Raw genomic sequence first — 26682 nt, forward strand, 5'->3', positions numbered from 1 at the left:
GGTTCTTAGGTGGCTAAAGAGTCCTGTCCACAACACACACACGTGCGCACACACACACACACACACATACACGGTCATGTGCCTGTGCATGTGCTGAGCACATGCAACTCAAATCTGCTTTCTCACCATAATTACCATCAGGAGATCAAAGAATGTGCCACAGCTGACGGCTGTGATATTCAAATGATGAATCCAACAAATCCCAATCTGAGCCTGACAACTTTTATTCTGCTTCTCTCTCTCTCTCTCTCTCTGAGAGTGACCTACTGTACTAAATGCATTCAGCTAGTTTACAACTGGAGATGTCTACACCGGTCTCCCTCTGCCTGTGTTCTCCCAGCAATTTCTTTATTGTCTCTGACACCTGTGGATTTTTATAGTGTGCGTGCGTGCGTGCGTGCGTGCGTGCGTGCGTTTGGGGGTATTCTAGAGTAAAGATATAGGGACCGACTGGGGAGGGTTAGTCACCATGGAAACCAGGCATTAACGAGCTCTTAGCTTTCTACATCAAACACCTCAGGGGGAATGAATGACCACACACACACACACACACACACACATACACACACACACACACACACACACACACACACACACACACACACACACACACACACACACACACACACACACACACACACACACATATATATATGCACATACATGCAAACTACACACATGCAAGTACTGTACATGCTGCGATAGGTACGTTGCTTGTTGGTAACGCTGTCAGCACCCGTGACACTTCAAACTCACAATCACCATACCTGACCAGAATGGTGCACTCTATTGAGGATCAAACCATAACTGAAGCCACACACTAAACAGTGCTCAGAAGGACATCAAACATGAACACTACACGAGGCATGTACAAAGGACATCCCTGTTATCCTCTCCCTGTGCTCTCCCACTTGCTGCCTCCCAGCCTAAAGGGAAGCCATGGCCCACATTGAAACACTGCCATGTTGTTATGTTAGTAAATTAATTGATCACAGCATCCATAACTAATCCTCATTTACAGAGTTTTGTGAGGCCAGGCTAAGGAGACCAAGCAGCTGAAAGCCATGCTCCTGGTAGCTGTCATTACAGATGGGTTTGCTATGCTTTCCTCTTGGGAAAAAAAAGTGTCCCTTTTTTGTTGTTGGGGCATTATTTGCACAAATGTAGAATTTGTCCTCTGCATTTGCACTAGCCGTGTAAACCGTTCTTTAGAACTATAGGGCGTCTTCTACTGAGGGGGGAAATAACTCTAGTTGGATGTAAGACAATGAGAGACACTTTCACTGGTGATTCTTCTGCTGTAAGCCATTCTAGTTCAGAGGCTAACTTTAGATCCAACAGCTAGAATAGACCAGGCATATGTCGTTTATCCGTTTGGTTCGTCTCCTACTGGCACACCAGTTGTGCAATTGCCTCCAAACTTTGCACAAATATAATGCATGCCATGGGAAATACAATAAACATTTCATGCTTGCAACTATCATATTTGCTCTTATGTGACACGGACAGTCACGCTGTTCCAACGACGAAAACAACGCAACGTGGCCGGACAGGACGTTACTTTGAAATCAATGGGTACTTTGTCAAAACAAATAATGGTGGACATGGACACTTGGCTATGCGCTCTGTTCAAGGAACAATAACGAACAGATCAATCACGGACACAATTTCACCTTTTTAACCCGCTCTGTTGTCCAAACACACTGTAGGCTGTATGTTATATAAACACATCACTGTCTGCTGCACAGGCATGGGACCACAGACAAAAACATCACAGTCCTTTCAGACGCGCAATTTGACGCAAATACGAGAATCAACGCTTGGTTTGAGCAGCAGCAACAGCTAATTATTTAATTTGCTTGCCTTACTTTCTTTACTTAATCAAAAATTGCGCTGCTTATTTGATTACTTTAGCAGAAGCGTGTGTGTGTATGACTTGCAAAGTGACTGCTCCTCCCCAACCCCCATGTCTCTGTTGTGCCAGCCAGTACTAACAGTGTGTGTGTGTGTGTGTGCTACCGCGTGTGTCTCGCATTGAACCCACCAAATAAGCATTTGCGTCTCACCAAACCTGCCCACAGCGGGATGTCTGCTCGCCAATGAATTTCAAATGCCCACAGGCACAGCGCAATAAAAATGTAACACGCCAGTGAGGCTTCTTCCCTTTTTTTTTTTTTTGAACTTTGTTTTTATTTCAAAAAATGAAACAGAAATCAAACATAAATGTGAATAAAAGAAAACAAAAATACATAACAAAAACAGAGACAATAAAAGAAATCAAAGAAAAACAGAAAAACAGCTTGACAAACTTCAAAAATACCGCATTCTTCAGACAGTACAGGACAAGGCAGGGAACAGCAGGAGACATGACTCACAATACAATACAATATACAGCAGATATCCAACATTCGAAGCATTTTTATAGACTCAACAACCCCTACTCAGCACTCTTAGACCTCTACACATACACCGAAACACCCAAGTACAATATTACAGAAGTCCATTTAAGTATGAAACTTTCCATTTTTAATTGTAACCTTGCCGTCATTTCCTCCATTATATAAACCTGCTTCAGTCTCTGTTTCCATTGGGTTATAGTAGGTGGTTTTACCTCCCTCCAATTTACTGTTATCATTTTCTTAGCAATCAGTAAAAGTATCCTTAATATGTAACTCCATCCACGCAACTCCTCCGGTATAATTCCCAACAGAAATAACTCGGGTCCAGAAGGAATATTCAACCCCAAACATTTTTCAATTTCCTTTTTAACATTTTTCCAGAACCCTGAAATTATTGGACAATCCCAAAAAATTTGTGTATGGTCTCCAACTCCCCCACAATTTCTCCAACATAATTCTATGGATGGTGTTTTCACGTATGAAGAAATGACCAGAGGAGTATTGAAATATCTAGTTTTGAGTTTCCAATCAAATTCCTTCCACAACTGGCTATTTATTCCCTTGTGACAACCTTCACACATGTCCTCCCAGGTTTTGTCTTCAATTATTATATTTAATTCCAATTCCCATTTATCCTTAATGTACCATGTATTTTGAGAAACATCATCCAGCGCTTTATATAAATTAGAAACATGTTTTTTAGTTGGGAATTTTTTTTCTGCAATACCAATGAAATACACCTCAATTTCGTTTGGGGTTTTCCTAACCAGCTCTCTCTCTCTATGATCCACGTCTTCCCTTTTTTATTGAGCAATGCCAGTATTTTAGCTAACTCACACACGTTGCTTTTGCTGCTACTACCTGGATGCATAGCGACAAATTACGTTCATTCTTCAACATAGGCATATCTTTGTCATTGCCTTTGAATTTTGTGTCCCCCTGAAATCAAATGTCTATACTGCTGCTGACTACTGTTACACTGTTAATGTTCATACTACCGTCATATTTTACTACTATACGCCTTTCTTATATTTGTACATAATGTAAGCCTTGCCAAGCCATGAGGCCAGGAGCCTATCGATTGTTTCTGTAGCATGAGGCAGCTTGATGTATAACTTGGACATGATGTACAAGTACACCCCCTGGACATGATGTACAAGTACACCCCCTGGGCATGATGTACAAGTACACCCCCTGGACATGATGTACAAGTACACCCCCTGGACATGATGTACAAGTACACCCCTGGACATGATGTACAAGTACACCCCCTGGACATGATGTACAATTACACCCCCTGGACATGATGTACAAGTACACCCCCTGGACATGATGTACAAGTACACCCCCTTGACATGATGTACAAGTACACCCCCTGGACATGATGTACAATTACACCCCCTGGACATGATGTACAAGTACACCCCCTGGACATGATGTACAAGTACACCCCCTTGACATGATGTACAAGTACACCCCCTGGACATGATGTACAAGTACACCCCCTGGACATGATGTACAATTATACAACAGGTCGTTTCGAGGAAGCAATCTGATTGGCTGAAAGAGCTTTCTAGCCGTGCTTAAACCACGATAATGGCATGGCTAATCAGAACAAAGAATTCAGCCGTGCTTTTCTCTCAGAGCGCAGCAGACTCGTTGGCTAGGCTAGCTAGTTTCTTGGGACATTTGTGGTCGTATCTGTCATTGAAAAAATATTATATAATAAATTATATCTGAATAGCAGTGCTGGCGTTACATATAAGACAAACACACTCAGAATGAGATATAGAGGGGGAAATTGGAATTGGTACTGTTTTGTTTTGTTTCTGCGCAACACTCTTGAAAACAAAGTATTTAATTGTGGGTTTGAGCTGACAGGACCTATTTGATGTCAAGCAATGAAGTCACCTTAATTCAAGTGGCAGATGCCTTTAGTTTTTTCCTTTTTAAATTCATATATTGTTTAGGGTAATGTCATGTGATCTACAGTACCTGCACACCCTTTGTGATCTACTGGTAGATCACGATCTACCTTTTGGGCACCCCTGGCCCTACAGCATGACAATAATAAACAATCTTGATTTATTTTTCCAAATGACATTACATTACTAATCTAATAACATGTGATCTAATAACAAATGATATCTAATTTCGATCATTACTACCCATCTGCATATATACCACTCTCTATTCTCATCAACTCGCATGAATCATATACCCACTACTCACAACACTGTGTTCACTACATGTACACAATTACCAAATTTTTACACCAATAAATAGCACTTTTGTTTTGCAAAACTAAAAAAAACAACAAAAATGTTAAAAGAACTTTATTGACCATGGATATGGATGGAATCAATTAAAACATAGCCAATTCATACAGCAACTACATCTCTAAAAAAAAAGAAAAACGTCATGTATACGTCCTATTGCACACATTATCTGTGTACTATTTGTCTTCATTAACTTTATTTCCCTTCTGCTCTCATTCTACTGTACCTCTATCCTCTTTCTTCTCATGTAACAATTTCGACCCAGCTTCTTTAAGCTGTGACGTTGCAAATATAACTGATTATACTATAACTATTTAACTATAACAGATTCTACTGTTTAAAGGTCCCTTTTAGTGACTTGTCTCTAACTGTGTTCCTCTGCGTACTGTATGTGACCCCCATGCAGGCCTGACTCCAGACACACTGTGCCCTCCGTCTCAGGATGCTAGTCCAGTGAGCCCTGAACCAGCTGCCCCAGGGTCCCACTCCCCCTCTCTGCACTACCGCAGCAAGGCCCAGCATAGGCGCTTCTCCATGCAGGTTGTTTGGGGGTTGTGTGTGTGTGTGTGTGTGTGTGTGTGTGTGTGTGTGTGTGGTGTGTGTGTGTGTGTGTGTGTGTGTGTGTGTGTGTGTGTGTGTGTGTGTGTGTGTGTGTGTGTGTGTGTGTGTGTGTGTGTGTGTGTGTGTGTGTGTGTGTGTGTGTGTGTGTGTGTGTGTGTGTGTGTGTGTGCGTGCGCGCAAATTCACTTGTATTGTGCATGCTCCATCTTTAGCATACGTTGATGTGAATTGAAGATCTACATGTTAATGAGCAAAGACACACACACACACACACACACACACACAACATGGCCTATATAATACACAAATAAAATGTATAATAAAGATACGTTGATGTGAATTGAAGATCTACATGTTAATGAGCAAAGAAGCGAGACACATATCTCACTTGCGAGATAAAAGTTGGCGACCCCTGTGTAAAACATAAAAGCAAGGTGATACAAACAAACGCTTGATAGTACTGCATTTAGCGTGAATCATCATGCAACGTACACATCTCCATTTATGCAATGGGAAAACACTCTGGAAATTAAAGACAAAAGGGAAATTAAGAAATAATAATATTGAAGCGAGTTAGATTTGATCTTGAAAACCAAAACAAGTCCTCCTCCTCCCAACTAACTAGGATGGCCTTTGTAGGAGCCATGAATCACCATCCTACAGTACCAGACACACCGAGAGTTAATTCACTGTTCCGCCTTTTCTAAAAGTGTCCCTGTGGGAAGATCATGAATCACTTCTCTGTCTTTCTCATACTTCACAAGGCCCAAAGTCCAGACAGTTGAGTGTATCTTGTTGAAAATGTTATTCAGTCACTCTGGAAAAATGTGGTACTTTAATGCCACAACATAAAGTGCATATGGTGTCACGGCCTCCCATACCTCGAACAGAGGGTTTGTAACCTGGTTAACGTTGTGTTGTTTTGTTGTTTTTGCACCTGGCTCGCTGATAACAAACTATCCTTACACCTGGGAAAAACTGAATCCATTCTCTTCGGATCAAATAGTAATCTCAGCAAGGCAGATGGCTTCTTGGTTAGAGTGGGTGACAATATTATCACACGAAAAGATGAAATTACCTACCTAGGTTCCATCCTGGAGGCTAATCTTTCCGGTGATAAAATGGCCACCAACGTAATCAAAAAAGTCAATCAAAGAACAAGATCTCCTCACTGGTCAACAAAAACACCTTGAAGACCTTAACAGTCGTACACGGTTTCTTTGACTATGCATGCACCTCTTGGTACCACAGCACCTCAAAGTCCCTTAAAACAAGGCTCCCGACCTCCCAAAACAAACTTGTCAGGCTCCTACTTGGCCTCACCCCCCGAACCCACCTCACCCCTGCCCACTTTGACAGGCTGGAATGGCTTAGGGTCGACGACAGAGTACAGCGTCTTGCAATGGGTCTGGTCCACAAGATTCGATACACCACCAAGATACCCATGTACCTGTCTAAATACTTCCTTAATGTTAACGAAGTCCACAACACCAGAGGGAGTGCAACAAACCATGTACAACCCAGATTCGGCACAAACAAGGGACTAAATTATTTTCGCTCCTATGCCACCAAAATGTGGAACGCCCTACCAACAGTCATTAAGACATGTGAATCCCTTGACTCCTTCAAAACCGCTCTCAAAGGGCACCTACGGACGGCTGCAATTCGAAACTGGCCCCCGTAAAATCTGAATCCCCCCCACCGCCCACCCCTTTTTCCCCTCACTGTATATGTTTCTTTTCCCTTTTTACCTCCTTTATGATGAATTCCTGTTCTGTTCTTTGACTATATAGAAGTGTCTATTTGTACGTCTCTAAATGTTTTGATGAATTGAACATGGTGGACCCTCTTGTAAACAAGTGTAATGCTTAATTGGGTCGTCCACTCACAGTTAACAGTCTTTGTATTGAGTTTGTGCTTGAAATGTACTGTAATTCTGCAAACTGTTAATAAATATTTCAATCAATCAATCAATCAATTGTTTGTTGCACATACTGTAGGATGTCAGTAAGCACATGCCCTTGGAGATGCCTCTTGGTCTGCCTCCAGAGTTCCTCAAGAAACTACAGCTAGAGAGTGAGGACTCTCCCCCCTGCAAACCTCTCAGCCGCATGTCTCGACGTGCCTCACTGGTCAGTGGCAATTATACAATTGTCAATATATGTACCGTAATTGTCCACATACAGAGGTGTAGTCATACACTAGGTTTACACTTTTTGACTGTTACAAAGCAGAGGCTAAATATAAATTGTTGGTTGCTGACTGGTGCCCTTAAACTTTGGAACAATGTGGAAATATAATTTACAAATACTGGCTTGGAAAAAAGATTAATGGATCTTGAATGTAGTTCTCTTAACCTGCATTTGACTTTTTTGAGACCTTCTCACAAATATAAACTTTACAAGCCTATTTCCTGCCTTTTATTTACAATTATTTAGAAAACACATTTGTAGTTTAACAATATTGCTATGGAAATACATATGCTGATATTGCTATAGGCCTAGACATATTTCATTTTGTGTGAATACATGACTGTGACAGACAAGAGAACCATAAGGCTGGATATGGCAGGAAGCTGATTTTTCTATTTATTTTCTCCCCAGTCTGACATAGGCTTTGGGAAATTGGAGACGTATGTAAAGCTGGGCAAACTGGGTGAGGTACGTGTCTCTCACATTGAGTATACAATACACAATGTTTTTACCAAATCCAGGCTGTCAGCCAATTACACATTACTGAATTACACATTGTAAAATGTCCTTGCTGTTGAGAGTGGTCTTTGTACAATGATTGCATCAAGTGGCCCAAGCACGGTGGTGTACAGTATCTACTGTAAGCATTAACCATTGTAAGCAATGACAATCCAGTGATGAGTGTCCATGTCACAACAGCAGGCCAGCAGTAACTTGGGGCCAGAAAGGAGCAGTGTAGTGATTGAATTGACCATTGATACGCTCGTCTGTCCATTTAACTTTGACTTAGCAGGAGCAGTGTGAGTCTAGCCTGTCTGAGATGCTAAACACTTGATCAAATAACAACGCAGACAGCATCATGGCTTAAGGCTCTGTTCTGTTTAAATATGGCCTTACTGTATATTGAATATACAGGAGTGTACAAGGAGAGTAACGTCAATAGAATATAGTATATTTAGTATTGACGTTATTCTCCTTGAATCAGTTCTGGTCACTTAGGTTGGTAAGATTGTTGAAACAGTCCACCTTAACTGGGCGGTACTCTAACTCTGCTCAGTCCTGCTGCTGTGAGAAGATTGGATGCAGACGTCTTCTCAAATCTCATCACACAGCTAGACGCCAGCTAAATGATCATAGATCTCTCCAGAGAGAATTAATGCAGTGGGGGTTTTTCATGTCTTAAGAGTCTTAGCGATTAGTAACAGACGCTCTCTGCATTGGCCACAGTCACAAGGCACAGCATCAGCTATTGGCCATGGTGGTGGAATGATGACTATGAATGAGCTAATTTTATATTCTACCAACATAGCTTGCGGCTTGTGGTTTTAGAAGCTCTACCTCTCCCTGTGTTACGCAGTAAAGCATTACATGGAAGAAGATAATGTTAATCTGATTACACATTGTAGATGGAACCAGTGTGTAGAAGGACACACTGTGTTCTTGTTGATCTATTTTTGCATTTTCTAAACAGCTCCCCAAGATGAGTTAAAATATGTATGAATCTTATTGTGATGCTGCTGGTAGGTTAAAGAATGAATATTGATCGTGAATGAAATGATCTGCCTCTTTAGTGTTTGGATTCTGGTGGCACGTACAGCAAGATGCAAAAAGATATATCATTTAATCAAATTAGTTTCAGCATTCCAGTGAAATGTGCTGCTAGTTATAAGGTCATTCAGAGTCTGTACTGTACTGATTTATAACTCAAATTCTTGTTACCTTTCTAACACCTGTACCTCATAAGGCAAGGCACGTTAAATAAAAGGCAGTAGAGAAAGTAGTTTTTAGCCTGGATGTAAAAGTATTCAGAGTTGCTGCAAGCCTCAAATCTTGTTTAATTTTAACTCTGGGAACAGTTTGTAGACTGTCCCAGATAACCTGAGACTTCTTGAGGTTTCCTAGGGTAAAAGAGAGCAAGACGTGCATTAATTTTGCCCCTAAGTAAACAGGCTTGTAAAAAGGCCTGCTATGAACAGTACACAGCTAATTATTGGGGGAAAAGGATTAAAATTGGCAACAGCAGCACCGTTATACTATGGAGTTGGAGTATAAATTAGGCAATAGGAACTATTTCCTGTTTCTACCAGAGGACAAAGTGCTGCTGGTTATTAAGTCATACATTTATTGAAGCAGACATGCCTTGTGGCATAGGAATGGTTTAACAAGAAGCCGTGTCAACTCCTTTCACAACATGCAGTCAAAGATTATCAGAACGTGACCCTGCATGGTTTTGTGTACATGTCCATGCATATGTATTGTGTACGCTACGCACGCATTGCATAATATGTGCGTGCGACGTGCATGTCTGTGTGTTTGTGTGTGTTTGTAGGGGACGTATGCCACAGTGTTCAAAGGGCGGAGCAAACTGACGGAGAACCTGGTGGCATTGAAGGAGATTCGTCTAGAACACGACGAGGGGGCACCCTGCACCGCTATCAGAGAGGGTACACACATGTTTTCAAAACCACACACGCTATCCTCCGGTCTGGAGTGTATAAGAGTGATGACCTCCAGTGGTTGTAGTCCATAAGTGTTGTAGATCATTTCTTCTTCTACCTCAATACTTGTAGTCATTGGGCCCTATCTTGCGAGCCGCCTTAACCCTTATCCCTAAACTTCTTTGCCATTTTTGCCATGTTTTTAAATATTTCTTCCGTAGTATAATTCAAAAAGTGAAACTTTCTTATAGTCATTGTGCATAAAGTGAAGTATTTAAAACCTTTTTTTGTTTTCATCTTGATGATTATGGCATACAGCTCATGAAAAAAATTATTCTATCTCAAAATATTTTACGAGGCCACAAGAAAAAAAAGGTTTTTAATCCAGAAATGTATGTTAATGTATGCAGTACAAGCTTTTTAAATATATAATTAAACATTGTATGCACAATGAATTGAGAATATATGAAAGTTTCACTTTTTGAATTATATTACGGAAGAAAATAAACTTTTGCACAATATTATTTTTTTTGAGAAGGAGCTGTAGGATGAGTTAGAGTAGGTAAGACCTATATATACACGCGCTTAGCTGGTCTAGGATGGCCGAGTCCTGTCCCAACAGTAGGTGCGGTTCCATTAAGCCTTTGCGAAAAAAGGAAGCGTATGTTCATTAAGTCGAAAAAAGAAAAGCGAATTGTCTGTGTTTCCATTAAACTGATAAAATGCGCATATGAAATAAGTTCATTCAATATGCAGTAGTTGGCACTGTTTTGCCAGTAATAATAAATAATAATAAACTTTATTTATAAAGCACTTTTTAAAACAATGTTACAAAGTGCTTTCCAATACAGGTTAAAATACAGTAGTAGAATAAAACAACAACAATAAGCAATATTAATAAAAACAGGTGAACACAAAATAAAACGATCAATAATTTAAGTAAAAGCCATCGTGAACAAGTGGGTTTTTAGCTGTGATTTAAAAGAGCTCAATAGGGTGATTTGTCTTAGGGCCTCTGGTAGGGCATTCCTGTAAAGTGAGGCTCATGTAAAGTAGTCCTAATCCATGTTCACACCATTGATTTAGGGATTTGATGCGCTTTGTGCGTGCTCTCAGTTTAACGGACGGGACCCCATATACTGTGCTGTATATGGGGTCAGCAAGTCTACAGCAAGCCAGCGGGCATCTGCTGCTTTCACAGTATTGACGACACCTACAGTCAAGTACAAAGAACTATTTGTTGTGTAATGCTTGTCTTAATATATTCGGGGCACATGTAGCCTATATGTCGCGGGACTCGATTGGAGCATACTGGTCGTTTATACTGTAAATTGATTGATTGCAGCTGCAAACAGTTGTGAATAACTTGTTTCATCGGCTATATAGCCTATAGCCTACACGTTTAGGTTGCTTATCTTATGATATATAAGAATAGATGAAGCATATGCATGGATCGAAATCGAAAATAGCCTGCAGGGACCCAGGCAGCTATAGGTTATATAAAAGTTTAGTCTACTACACCACGTGTGTGTGCGTGTGTGTGTGTGTGTGTGTGTGTGTGTGTGTGTGTGTGTCTTGCATCCATACAGTAGCGATCCAGATATCAAAATGATCGGAGCGCCCTGATCAACTCGGGAGGATTCAGACTTAATATGGGATCTTTGAACACACTACACAATTATTAATCGGACGGGTCGGGTAGTAGTAAATTGGGACCTTATATGTATCCACAACATCACTCCCTCTCCCTCTCTAGCCACCCTCCCATGCACCGTTCACTCCACTGCCTCCCCATCGTTTTTTATTTTATTTTCCAACTGTTCAAAAGCGATATAATGCGAGTTCAATGCTTTCTAATTAAAAACCTTTTCTGCAAGAGTTTCCATACACTATTTGCGCATTTCCCTTTTTTTGAAAAAGCCTAAATCCGCAACCTCCAAGCGAAAAAGTGTTTTTGCGAAAAATGGAGACTTATTCGCATTTTGATGTGTTTCCATCCAGGAGATTTTGCGCAAGAGCCTTAATGCGCAAAAAATGGCTTTATGGAAACGCACCTAGTGACTTCCTCCCGTGTCTCCTCTTCACTGTGTCCTTGTCAATGTGTCTAGCGAAATAAAGACAACGCCTGTCCTCTGTATGTCTTTAGTGTCTCTACTGAAGAACCTGAAGCATGCAAACATTGTCACTCTCCACGACATCATTCACACAGAGCGTTCCCTCACTCTGGTCTTTGAGTATCTGGTGAGTAAGTCCACAAACTGACAGGTAGAACATACATTTATTGTGTTACTTCAGTGGATTTGCTGTAGTGAATACCTGACAGTTACACTATTTATATGTGTCTCTTTAGGACAGTGACCTCAAACAGTACTTGGACAACTGTGGAAATCTCATGAGCATGAACAACGTCAAGGTGAGCATAACATTTTTTAAAACACCCAGTACATTTTATTTATGAAATGAGCAGCTCAAATGGAAGTCTGTTAAGGTTCATTCCTGCCTATCAGCGTGGATACTTGGGTTCAAATCCTCCTTGTTGCATCCAACAATTCCTTGGTTACTTTTACACCACTGCTTTTCTCTGTAGATCTTTATGTTCCAGCTGCTGCGAGGTCTGTCCTACTGTCACAAGAGAAAGATTCTGCACAGAGACCTCAAGCCACAAAATCTCCTCATCAACGACAAGGGAGAGCTCAAATTGGCCGACTTTGGTAGGGAAGTATGCACACACATGTGCATGCTCGCATCATACACTCGGGTAGCTCTCCACCAAACAGATTACTTCAGACTACTACAGACAGGCAGTCGGGTCCTACGTCGGATGATGTCTGATTTTCAGGTGTCCAAAAGGGCAGAGGTTCTGCTCTGGCATCCAGGGAGTGTGTGTGCACAGTTTCACATCGACCACACCGGAGATTAGCTGGTCGCAGCCGCTACTCCTCCCACAGATTTGGCGTCACACACATGAGCCATATGTGAAATAGACTGGCCTCATTGGAATGTGTGCTTCCATTTTGCTAAGGTCATATATCATATACCGTAGTTTACTGTATATAAATGTATTAGTGGATTAATTAATTTGTCCCAACAGTAGTACTTGTTCAATGTAAAATAATGTAGTATACTTTACGTTCCTATTTATCAGTTTTAAAGAAGAAAATTATACTAGTGACTTTTTTATTTGGCCATTCATTTTTTATAAAGGCTAGTCTTTAAGCATCACAGAGGCATATCAGAGTATGTTATTTCAGTAGTGGTGTTTTGTGTTGTCCAGGTCTGGCACGGGCCAAGTCAGTCCCCACTAAGACCTACTCCAACGAGGTGGTGACTCTGTGGTACCGCCCACCTGATGTGCTGCTCGGCTCTACAGAATACTCCACACCCATTGACATGTGGTGAGTGTATACTGTACTGTAGTGACTACAGTAGACTACAGTGTAGTCTATGACCTATGGACAGTTCAAGAATTATAGGCCAAAATATAAAGTGGGCGTTTATAGTCCCACCTTCCTCTTCATCATAGTCCTGGACCATGCACTCAGGAGGGCCATCAGTGGACGAGAGCAGGATCTTGTGTCAGGATCGACCTAGAGAGAAATGAGGCTGATTTAAAAAAATCACACCCGTGTGAAGTGAGAGGCGCTAATATATAAAAGTCCAACTCATGTTGATTAGGTGATGTAATGGTGATGTGAAACAAACGGTGCCAACACAAACGCCATTAACAATAAAGAGACAATATGACATAATGAGGCACATTATGACGTAAATTTTCCCTTCATTGTCAATGGCGTTTACAAAACAAACATTGAACTAAAGACAAACATTAAACCTGTGTATAGGAGGGGCTGGCGCCCCTCAAAAATCACACTCATGTGAAGAGAGGGGCGCTCTTATCATCATACATCATCATATATCACATGTACATGTACATCACACAATGTGCTCAGCTGATTGGCTGAGCACATTCCGTGCTCATACACACAAACATACAAAGCAAATATTCATGCACAATATATCTGATCTGTTAAATCTGATTAGCTGCAGCCTGCAGAGAGGCAATCCCACAAACACCCAGGAAAAACCAGGGGTGAAAACATGATCTCTGGCCCTGCCTTTGGCCTAGCAGAGATAACAGTATAACTATCACATCTGCAATGGTTGGAGGTGGTCTTCCATTGAGACATGACCATTCTGTTGGGTAGGACACATACTGGTTGACAAGTAGCCCTGCCTGAAGATCATAAGCACACTGTCTCTGTGGGGAGGTATTCCCTCTTGGATTTCTTTAACCATTATTTGCCCAGGAGAGGTTGGATGAGCGCTCCTTTTCAGCAGCGCCATGCTTCATATTCACACAGACATTTAAAACCTATAGGAGTCTCCCAGTACAATTTCACGGGACCGTGCTCACATAAATACGCTTGCCTGCTGTTGTGACATGGACACTCATCACTGGATCGCCCCTCAACTTCTCCACTCGTACAGAAAACAATCGCAGGTCTCATTGAAAATGAATTACTAGGCGCGTTAATCGCTGCTCATCTGCACGGACCTTTATACTGTTGGCCATTGGCACTTCAGCTGTGTTGGGGGATGGGTAAGTGAAGTGGTTTCCATTCACTTCAGCTGTGTTGGGGGATGTTTAAGTGAAGTGGTTTCCATTCACTTCCCAACCCCGATTTTTCCTGAGATCTGGGGGATCGAAGCGGGAACGTTTCGTCTTATGGCACGTTAACGACTTTAGGGCACTGCTGGATGTGCGGTAGACATTTGGTTGCCTACAAAGGACACCCATGTATGAAACTTGGGTATTACAATTGCAAATATAGCTCGAGAGATGATATGAAAAACGTGTACGAGTGTAGCTTTAAAATATAATGAAGATGCTTGAGGGTGATGCAGATTTTCATAAAAAACACGCACAGATACACAGGAACATACAGTATCTATTTATAATGCGTCAGGTTATTCGCAGTGAGTGAGCTTGTTAATTATTATGCAGCAGAAGGCTGTATGCACATACTGTACTGTACGTATTTTGCTCATTAGCAATTGTGCCTTGGTGAGAAAACATGGAACTCTCTAATTAGCACCATTTAATGTGGCTGCTCCGGTAACACAGTGGCAACCTTTTTTTTTATCTGCTTAGTGGCATGTCCATCTCTTTCATATGTAGATGTAATACAGGGAACAAAACACCCAGTTCTGCTTTTTATGAGCACTTAGAAGGGTGTGTGTGTGTGTGTGTGTGTGTGTGTGTGTGTGTGTGTGTGTGTGTGTGTGCGTGTGTGCGTGCGTGTGTGCGTGCGTGCGTGCGTGCGTCTGTGTGTGTTGAATAGGATTTATGTAGGCCAGGGCCTCTATGCTGTTTATCAGTGAAATGATCTTAGCATAAACCTTCTTCCAGGGGTGTTGGGTGTATACTGTTTGAGATGGCAACAGGACGTCCCATGTTCCCTGGCGGCACTGTGAAGGAAGAGCTACACCTGGTCTTTAGACTCATGGGTAAGGGTCCACCATCCAGCTACACCTGTCCTTTAGACTCATGGGTAAGGGTGAGTCCTTTAGACTCATGGGGAAGGGTGAGTCCTTTAGACTCATGGGTAAGGGTGAGTCCTTTAGACTCATGGGTAAGGGTCCACCATCCAGGACATAGGCCTGTCACAATTAGGGATGTCCCGATCACGTTTTTTTGCTCCCGATCCGATTCCGATAATTTGATTTTGAGTATTTTCCCCGATATTTATATTTTGATAGAACAATTATGCCATATCACAATAGTACAATATCCAAACTCACAGACAATATCCAGTCTAATATCATGATATGGATATAATATTGATACTAGGGATGTCCCGATCATGTTTATTTGCTCCCGATCCGATTCCGATCATTTGAAAATGACATGATTTCCGACCATGTGATCGTATCGGGACAACCCTAGTCACAATTTCATAATCGCCTAATGGCAATTATTTGAGATAATCACACAAATTGTGTGCAATCGTCACAGCTCACAGCTTGTAGCTTATAGATCAGATCGACTATTTTATTTAATTGTATTGGCTTCGTATCATAGCTGAGTTAGTCATATTAGAACAGGATATATGTTATATTTCATTCTTCCTTCTCTGTGTTTCTTGGTGTTTCAGGGACTCCGACAGAGGACACTTGGTCAGGCATCAGCAATAATGAAGAGTTCAAGTCTTATCTGTTCCCACTGTACAGATCTCAAGCACTCATCAATCATGTGCCCAGGTAACTGTGTGTGTGTGTGTGTGTGTGTGTGTGTGTGTGTGTGTGTGTGTGTGTGTGTGTGTGTGTGTGTGTGTGTGTGTGTGTGTGTGTGTGTGTGTGTGTGTGTGTGTGTGTGTGTGTGTGTGTGTGTGTGTGTGTGTGTGTGTGTGCGCTTGCGTGTACATACTTTTCCTTTATCGGATTATACAGAGAGAGACATAAGAGGGCACTGAGGGAACATCATCATCTTTACACACCTCCTTTTTTACGCACGTTATGATCTCCTCGTGTTCAACAACACCAGACATTATTGGCCTTGTCCTCCTCTAGGGCATTCACCTGGTCACCTTGCAACCATAGCCACGGAAACTTGTAGTTATGACTAGGGGGTGGTTCCCCTGAATAGGCTTGGGCTTTCACCCCTGCTGCAGTCACACAAAACATAGCTATTTCAAAATAAGTGTGGGATGGGTATATTAGGAACAGAGGCATCATGTCTCAAACATAACATGTTGCCGCACGCTATGGCAGCCCATCAGAAAATATATTATTCACGGATGATGCGAGTGCATTCACGATAATAACCAAAAAAAACATGTCGTTTAACAATATTTATTTTCTAAAATTGGCCTATTTTCTTTCATTTGCCTACCCCAGTCCCATTATTATTTATAGGGGTATTGTGCTAGTGGTTATTTATGAAGCCGTAGATAACAATATAATACCTACCTGGATCACAACAAAGAAGGCAAGGTGGAGTGTCCAACCATTTACTGGCCAGCTCAATGACAGACATGGTGTGTGTGTGTGTGTGTGTGTGTGTGTGTGTGTGTGTGTGTGTGTGTGTGTGTGTGTGTGTGTGTGTGTGTGTGTGTGTGTGTGTGTGTGTGTGTGTGTGTGTGTGTGTGTGTGTGTGTGTGTGTGTGTGTGTGTGTGTGTGTGTGTGTGTGTGTGTGTGTGTGTGTGTGTGTGTGTGTGTGTGTGTACTGTGCAGTTGGTTGGTCACAGCTATAAGGAGACGAAAAGTATGCATTAACAGTAAGAAAGGCCCAGTGTCCAGTTGAAATGATTTAGATATAATCATCTGGAGCATTAAAAATATAACATTGTGCAAGCAGATTATCCAGTCACTTTAGTTCATAATGTTCATCTGTCTGCCAGTCTGCCACCCTTTCCGTCCATCCGTCCATCTGTCTGTCTGTCCGTCTGCCCGTCCGTCCATACGTCCATCTGTCCGTCTGTTTGTCTGCCGTTTTTGTCTCCAACAACATATTTCTTAAACTGCTGGCTGTAGTACTAGTTACCATAGCCTGGTATGAGTAGAATAATATCACTGAGAGCTTTTTTTGCTTCTATTTATTTCACTGCCAAATTCGGCTGGTTTCCAGGCTAGAATTAGCATAGAATTAGCTGTGTAGCTTCATGCTCGCCAGATTATGGCTCCTACTGATTTTGGAGACCCAGAGGCATGTTCCCTAGCGCCTCCCTTTGGCCATTTCACTTATGCACAAAATATCTAAAAAGCTAAATAACCATAAAACAAAACTTAATTCATGCACCCTGGATAATTAAACCTACTGACTTTGGTGACCCGATGTATTTTCTACTAGCACCAGATAGAAAACAATATTATTATTATTTTTTTGTATCATGACACTTTGTTTTGTTTCACTTTAAAGCATTAAATAGCCCCTGCTCAGGGCACTAGAATGGCAGTGTGATTTATTTTTAACATATTTATCAGCTGAATAATTTAGCTCATTCTAAGATATGTCTTGTGCGACCTCATAATACAACCTAAATCCACCTATTTTGTCACCAACAGGTTGGACACAGAGGGAATCGAACTATTGTCAGCCCTGCTTAGGGTAAGAGACAAGGAATCAGCACAGCATCATGTGAATCACTGCTATTTTATAAATGCTGTAAGCTGTTGTGTTGTGATTGCAGTATGACACCAGGAGTAGAAGCACTGCTGAAACAGCTCTCCGACACTCCTACTTCCTGAACCTCGGAGAGAGCATTCATAGTCTGGCAGACAGTAAGTGACATGCACACATTGCACACATTGCACACCACGCACGCACGCACGCACGCACGCACGCACGCACGCACGCACGCACGCACGCACACACACACACACACACACACACACGAGACAAGACAATGCAAGCTTAAGCAGTAATAAGCAGTAAAGTCATAATGATCTGTATTCTCCTACAGCTGCCTCGGTGTTCTCTCTTCGAGAGATTCAACTCCAGAAAGACCCGGGACACCGCAGCTCTTTGTTCCATCCACCAGGTACAAAGCACGCATTCTCCAAACATAACAGAAAGTATAGGAATTTGATTCACAGATTCACAGAACTGCCTCCAAAAGTCAGTGATGAATGATGCGATTACTTTGAACCCATTTAGACCTGAGGTCGATTCTATAAATGTCTTCTAAATCCTGACAGATTTCAGAAAAACGTAACATAACGTGTTTCTATATCAGTGGTGGTCAAAATTGTTGAAAATGTTATTGGTAGTGTTAAAAGTGTTGATAGTGATAAAGTATTAGTGTTCAATGTATTAAACATGTTAAAGTATTATTAGTGTTAAAAGTCTTAAAATATTATCAGTGTTAAACGTAAAAGGTGTGAAATTGGTGGTCGTTATGGTAAAACAGTGGTTCATATGGCAGAACAATGAGGAATATCTTTTGAGAGATCATTTTACACTAGCCTACATCAACATGTTGAGAGTTTGTAGATTGGCTATTTTCACTATTTTAAAATGTTTATCAAAATTATACAAAAATGCCTAATAAGATTAGGCATAAGGGATAAGGCAAGATAGGTCCCTAGATAGAAAACACAGCTATTATTATGACAGACATATTGTATTATATCTTATTATGGTATATGTTATGAAAGCATTCACCCTTCTCTCTGTCTCAGGTCGAGGAAAAAACAGAAGACAAAGTATCTTCTAGAGGAGCGGAGAGAGAGGTTGATGAAGAGAACTCCCGGTGGAGCGCAGAGCGTGGCCAATGAGACTCGCTCAACAGACAATTTTCTCCTTGCACTCGCGCACTCGTGTGTCTGTGCATGCACACCCACATACATACGTTTCCATGGTAACAGAACATGGTGACATGTAGGGTGTTTCTGAGGAAGAACTTGCACTGCACTTCAGATATTTCTCAGCTGAGCACGCACGCACAAACGCACTCACGCACGCACGCACGCACGCACGCACGCACGCACACACACACACACACACACACACAATCACACACACACACACACACACACACACACACACACACACACACAAGCTACAATAAAAAGACACATAGTGCCAAGTCACAATTATTATCTTCCTGCCTCAGCTAGACAGTAAATTGGTACAACTCTAGTACCTCGTTACTATAGACAGGCCTAAAGGGACAGTGCATTGCTTTCCCACAACTACTGATGTAAGAACTGTTCTGCTACTTTCACACTGTATACACAACGCTCTCTGCAATACTTCTCTAATTATACCCATCACACCCACAGCCTCTCTGCAATACACCTAATTCTACCTATCACACCCACAACAACCAATCTGAGCTGACTTTCCTTAACTGCACTACTGTTACACACATACTACAATAAATAGTAGCAGCACTAGGGCTGGGCTGGGCTAGGCAATTTGACTACATACATACAATATTGTATTGTGATAATAATATGAATTTTCTTTTTAATAATAATATTTAAAAAATATATCATAATAGCCTAATACAGCAGATTTACAAGCTTGAGCTTGCATGTAGATCTGCTATTTCCACTACTCTGGAAAGTATCGAATTAGGCTTAAGTGATTAAAACCACAAATGATAATGTTACAATATCCAAAAGGCCAGGCGTTAATCTATTCACAATATCTATATAATATTGATATATTGCCCAACCCTAAGCAGCAGACTCCCATACCTCTGCTACACCACCCCAATGAGAAACAATGAGCTTACCAAAAACAGAAGACGAGAAAATCAAACTCCAAATTGAATCAAAGCCCTCGGTGTGCATCCATAAGATAAACCTGCCTTGCTACAGTGACCCAGTGTTTCAACTTGACTTGGGGTCTTCGTTAACTGTCGTTAACTTTTAACGACATTGTCCAGTTTGTCCACTGAGTTGTTCAAGTTGCCTTAGTGAAATGTGCATGAAACAGTATGTTGGCTTGCTAAGAATCTTTGATATCTAGAGTGGAGATCTAGTGGTAGCCTTCGTGTTAGGGGTTCATTTGATCAGATCTAGTGGTAGCCTTCGTGTTAGGGGTTCATTTGATCAGATCTAGTGGTAGCCTTCGTGTTAGGGGTTCATTTGATCAGATCTAGTGGTAGCCTTCGTGTTAGGGGTTCATTTGATCAGATCTAGTGGTAGCCTTCGTGTTAGGGGTTCATTTGTATAAGTGTTTGTATTTCTCAGTTTCCTATTTGCACAAACCAGAAGTGTCCTCTGAAGCCTGCTTCCTTTTCCTTCGCCTCGCTCCTTACTTTAGCTTGATTATGAAACGTACCCTAATACTGTATCTTACCAAAGACCTCCCCTCTAATATTTACATATCGTTGCTGTCGGGCCAAAGCTGTTCACTTCCAAAACCATTACTTTTACAGATACCCGTTTAATATGGCCATCATATCGGTATAGGCAATATCAAGTTAAAATATCACACCTGTGTGAAGTGAGTGGTGCTTTACCAACCCTTATCATCTTACATTATCGCAATATCCTAACATAACATCAAATGTTTTGATTTGTGACAGACAAAACAAACATTAAACTCTGTCCATTGTCAATGGCGTTTTTAATGTTTGTCTAGGAAAGACAATTAAACATTAAACCTGTATATAGGATGGGCTAGAGCCCCTCAAAAATAAATGTTGGTATTGAATCAATATAAATAATAATAATATATATATATATAATTGTAGCCCTTTGAATGTGAAGCTGAACAAGCTTTTGTGGTGATGAAGGCTGTTTACTAGGGAAGATTTCAAAATGGTCAACAAGCTGTTTAAACTAAAAACACCACAAGCTGTTTAAACTAATACATCAGTAATACTTTTTTGAAGTCTGAAACAGATTCTGCACCCAGAATCACAGTTACTGCATCGCAGGTAAACCCCACTGGAAATTAGTATTGGTATTGGTTGATTTGACCAATCAATTAACCGGTAATCAGATATCAGCCAAAATGTCAATATAGTGCATCTCTAGTTATACTTATACTTAAATATTATTTTGGGCAGGTCATGAAACTCAAAATATTTTTCAAAAATAGCTCAACATGGTCATATGACAAAGTATAAAATAGGGTATATGTTGATGAAGAAACATAAAACGTTTAAATATGGAAATACAAGATTTTTGCACGACGGCAACGATAATAATAGACAATAAAGGTATTGAAAGACAATAACTTTCTATAGTGCCAAATATATTCAGTAATTTCACATAACACCTTCATCTTGCACTGCTAAACCTTTTTGCCAAACCATCTCTTGGCAGGGAGTTGGCTGTGTTGTGTTAAATTCTTATAAAAATATGTTGCAAGTACATACACTAGCCCACTAGTCATGCTCATTACCTAGGTCCTAGATGAAGAAACCTTTTTCATTTTTGCAGACACGTGATGGGTAGGGACATGGTCATACATTTTGGCAGACATGTGATTGCTAGTGATGTGGTCATACCTACGCACCGCCGCACTGACGACCCCTGAGTCCAGTGCTTCTGAGACCAACAGAAGGAAATGTAGGACGTTGTGAGGCTACCCAGTCAAATCCGGACCGTTCTACACTGAAAAACTAAAAATGTACTTTCACACTTTCAGAGTTAAATCAACATACAGGATTTTATTCTGTATGGGGCTGTACAATAGCTTGTCTATATGGCATAATGTAGGCTGACAGGTTCCATACAATTTGCACAATGACAGAGACACTGCATGTGTGTGTGTGTGTGTGTGTGTGTGTGTGTGTGTGTGTGTGTGTGTGTGTGTGTGTGTGTGTGTGTGTGTGTGTGTGTGTGTGTGTGTGTGTGTGCGTGCGTGTGCGTGCGTGTGCGTGTGATTCACGTTGGCTTCCTTATCTGATCCTACTTCCAATTGCTGATTAGTGATGTTGTCAGACCAACGGCGATGCCGACTAGGAACTCATTGATGTGGGTCCAATATGTTCTGAGTAATGTTGGATAGAGCACTATTGCACCTGAGCCATTGAAAAGCAGATTGGCATATTGGCCTCGTAGTAGAGTAATGCTGTCTGGTCATGTGTCACGAAGAGAGCCAAGACTACAGTTTCCATTCCAATTAAACATGCAGTGCACCAAGAGGATTTCACTATTTAACAACATTCAACCCGTTTGGGAGGACCATTTAGTGTAGTACCTGTATTTGGTTGGAATGAACATTTTCTTACTCTTGGCTTTAAGACACCACTTTGATAGAGAAATCACCACACTAACTCAAATGTCAGCTCGCTCCTCGATGCTGCTAGGAGGCTGTATTCCAGAGGTGCCCACAAATATCGAGCCGACTAACCTATTCAGCCCAAGGATGCAGCACGGTCGGTGGCCCACACAAGACAGGATGCCAAGTCTTAAGTAGTCTCCTATGAGTCTGCATACAGTGTACTGTAGGAGTTAAAAGATTAATTCCACTTAATTCACTTTCCAATTTACGTAAAAGGACCGCTAAAAGCTGGTTGAAAGCTTTGATATAAGCGTTGCCATGTGACATGTCTTAGCCTCCTTTCAGTTGGATGATGGCGAAGAGTGAGGGGCTGAGGGCGAGGAAGTTCAGGGCAAAGCTGTTGGGACTTGGGAGAGATGTAGCGGTGTACTTTACACTTCCAAACTCCACCCCCACCCCAACCCCACCTCACCGCAGTCACTGGTGTAAATGTTTGTGTATTTGTTGTGGTAAATGAAGCTATTTTAAATACTGTCATGAAAAATAAATAATATATATATATATTGTATTTTAACAGATGTTTTCATCTTCCTCAGTGAATTTTATGCCACAAGAAACAAGACCATGTTAAGAGGAGGAATTAGATTAGATGATATCTAAATGTTTTATAAAAGATTAATGTTTAGATTTTGTATAAGATGTGATATTCAATATTTTGTGTTATATACTGTATGAAAACTGAGAAACTGAATGTATTGTGACTGCCACAAAGCCAAAATTGATTAAATAATGAACTAATGAATAAATAAACTAGAAGTTCTGGAACCCATGTACCTCTGCAGTGTCTTCTTAGGGGTGTTAGTCAGTCCCTAAAGGCATGGGGAAGAACCATGTTCTGCAATGCAAAGCCACGGCAAGTACCGTAATGGATGGGCTATTGCAAAATAGCAGCCAAATACCCATCAGTTATTTATCACATCCTTAACAGACCACCACCAATGAGACCCTGAGATGCAAGACTTTATGGGAGTGACTAAAGAGTACTAATACAAATTAACAGAAGATGGCGACATTGGACAAAGCATAGTATATTTACCTATGTTTATAGGCCTGGGGAAATCTAAGATGATTCATTTTATTCTCTGTCTTGTCTACTAGTCATTACAAATATATCAAAGATTGACTATAATTACCATATTTGTAGGTCTGTCTGCACTTCAAAAAGAGCTCTCTTGAGCTATTGGGGGCAGAGCTACTGAGTCAATCAAGTCTAAATAGGAGTCAGAATGCCCACTGGTGTTTTTACTCAAATGCATTGTGTAAAAAAAAAAAAAAAAAAAGGAGAAGAAATGAACAAACAAAAAACTCATGAGACTGACAACTCAGCGACCTGAGGAGACAGAAGTCAGAGCCCTTCTCACTCGGGAGGAGTTTAGTACTAAATCACATGCAGTCAGGACGTTATCAGCGGGATATCATCTCAACTTGCACCTCAGTAGAGCCAAACGTTTTAGGTGTGACTAAAAACTAAATTGTTGTTGAGACAATGTCCTGGTGAGGACATCCTGGAAATGAAATTGAAATCATCTCCATCTTGGCTGTGTTTGTTTTGCTCTAGTCTTGGGAGTCACTGAAAGACCAAAGACGTCATCACAGCATCATCATGATGCGATTTGGCTTGGTGGGAATAGAGAATTGTCTCTAGGGCCTGCTGTCAAGTTGTGCAGTCTATTGGGTTTCGTTAAAAATGGGGTGCTTCACTGATTAGGTGATTGGTTAAATCTGGTATACAGATCATTGATGATAACTAATTTATAAATAAACAAACAAATAAACAAACAAACAATCAATAAAAGGAGGATGAATGGAATACATGCTCGCCCCGGGTCAAATCTGGAGACCTTGGAACGGTTGCCACCAGGTATTCCTAAACGTAACCTCAGTAAAACTATTATGCCTAAACCTAACCATTCCCAAACTTTCCTGGCGGAGAGTGGAGAGTGGAGACTGTGCCCCGAGGGGCACTTTTTCTAGTTTTTATTTTATTTTTAACTTTGGCAAATAAATAAATAAACAGGCAGACAGGCAGACAGACAGACAGACAGACAGACAGACAGACAGACATGGTACCCACATGGTTCCCACATTTCCCTTGTGCCCACTCTTCCTAGTGCCCACACTCTTCACCCTCCAAAGTGCCCATGCATTCTTCCAGGTGCCCACTCTTCCTAGTGCCCAGTTTTCCCAGTGCCAAGTCATCCTGGTGCTCACATTTCCCTAGTAGTGCCACCTCTTCTGATGCCCACATTGCCATAGTGCCCACTCCTCCAAGGTGCCCAGTTTTCCTTATAGTGCCCAGAATGTTTTTGTGCCCACAAGGCCCAATCCCAATCCACTCCCTTGCTGACTCAATGAGCCCTCACTGACTTAGCTGCGCGTTCATGTGAAGTCTGCGAGCCCCTTTATGCACCCTTTGCCAAAGTCAGCATCGATGCTGACTTTGGCAAAGACATTACCCACAGTTCATAGCGTTACCAGGGGAATGAGGGGGATCCTCCGAACGTCAATCATTTAAGTATGCAAATTAGTTGTGTATCGGGGTTAGAATATCAACAAACACAATAGTGCTTTCTCACTGTTCTCAAAGGGAGACGGAATGGAAGGATAGGCTATATATTTAATAACAATAATAATAATAAGGGAAACATGATGAGAAATGACTAATGAGCAAAGTAAAAGAATATGGGAATGCGATTTATAATTAATATTATTATATATGAATATTACAACCCTGGCCCTATCACACAGGGAAGTGTATTTATGAAACTAATAATAAAATGACCAGCTTAAATACTAAAATAGACATGATAGACATAAATAGGCCAAGCATGTACAGTAGGCCTAGGCACTGGCTGTGAATAAGGTATATATAAAGTGATGCAAAGTGTCATGAATGGCGGGCTCATATCTTCAAAGTGCTGTCCCATTCCTTTCACAACAATTTGGAGCCCTTGCAGCCTCTCACCCTCAAGCACTTACAGCTGACGTCACTAAAGTCAATGAGGGTTCAGGGCTCAGGGCTTGAGGGATGCAATTGAGATTGGGCCCTGAACACTTGATGGTCACATGACACATTAGCCTGGTAAAACCACTCCCCCTGCTGGACAATACTGCCGCAATCTGGCAGTCAGGTTAATGACACATGGCATGCCTAAAAAATTTCTCGTGTTTCAGCTCTTTTTTGTCCTTATTTAGGCCTATTTATTTATTTTCCTGGATGTCTCGTGTTTGTTGCACAGAAACAAACAAACAAACAGTCCTCCCAACAGACGAAAGAGACCATCATGTAGCCGCAGAAAACCTCGTAGGCTATCGTAATCTGTTTATTTTCTTTTTCATAATTCATAAATGGTCTGTGTCATGTAGTCTGCATGCAAAATTAGCTAAAATACCTCACAACAAATAGCGCTTATACCCATTGCCTTAAAGTCAAAATGTGAATGTGATGCAGTGATGGTTAAGTGTGATTGATTGATTGATTGAAATATGTATTAACAGTTTGCAGAATTACAGTACATTTCAGCACAAACTCAATACAAAGACTGTTAACTGTGAGTGGACGACCCAATAAAGCATTACACTTGTTTACAAGAGGGTCCACCATGTTCAAATCATCAAAACATTTAGAGACGTACAAATAGACACTTCTATATAGCCAACGAACATAACAGGAATTCATCATAAAGGAGGTAAAAAAGGGAAAATAAACATGTACAGTGAGGGGAAAAGGGCGTGGGTGGTGGGGGGATTCAGATGTTACGGGGGCCAGTTTCGAATTGCAGCCGTGCCGTCCGTAGGTGCCATTTGAGAGCGGTTTTGAAGGAGTCAAGGGATTCGCATGTCTTAATGACTGTTGGTAGGGCGTTCCACATTTTGGTAGCATAGGAGCGAAAAGAATGTAGTGTCTGTGGGTTTAACATTTAATAAATGTCAATGTTAAGATAATTAAAAAATAATAACTAGGCTACTATAAACTGCATTGTATGCACATTGTGGATCCAATTCCTTTTTTCCCATTGGAAAAAAGAAAACATATTTAATTTGGACATACAAGGTTCCCCGAA

The 26682-nt window shown here is 41.1% G+C and overlaps 1 protein-coding gene across 1 annotated transcript in view; it reads left to right on the forward strand.

Annotated features, from left to right (window-relative positions):
• The window catches only part of cdk18 (cyclin dependent kinase 18), a gene marked incomplete at its 3' end in the record, with an annotated part of 47614 nt that extends 28529 nt beyond the window's left edge, over window positions 1-19085 (forward strand). Inside the window, exons 3-16 of the mRNA XM_079510172.1 lie at window positions 5085-5218; window positions 7240-7371; window positions 7843-7899; window positions 9761-9875; window positions 12016-12110; window positions 12220-12282; window positions 12457-12580; window positions 13144-13264; window positions 15280-15377; window positions 16025-16130; window positions 17935-17977; window positions 18060-18150; window positions 18333-18410; window positions 19051-19085. Coding sequence (XP_079366298.1) covers window positions 5085-5218; window positions 7240-7371; window positions 7843-7899; window positions 9761-9875; window positions 12016-12110; window positions 12220-12282; window positions 12457-12580; window positions 13144-13264; window positions 15280-15377; window positions 16025-16130; window positions 17935-17977; window positions 18060-18150; window positions 18333-18410; window positions 19051-19085 — 1292 coding nt within the window. The remainder of the gene's footprint in view (window positions 1-5084; window positions 5219-7239; window positions 7372-7842; window positions 7900-9760; window positions 9876-12015; window positions 12111-12219; window positions 12283-12456; window positions 12581-13143; window positions 13265-15279; window positions 15378-16024; window positions 16131-17934; window positions 17978-18059; window positions 18151-18332; window positions 18411-19050) is intronic.
• Window positions 19086-26682: the final 7597 nt, after the last annotated feature.

The sequence above is a fragment of the Electrona antarctica genome (assembly GCF_951216825.1).
Source record: "Electrona antarctica genome assembly, chromosome: 9".
NCBI lineage: Eukaryota > Metazoa > Chordata > Actinopteri > Myctophiformes > Myctophidae > Electrona > Electrona antarctica.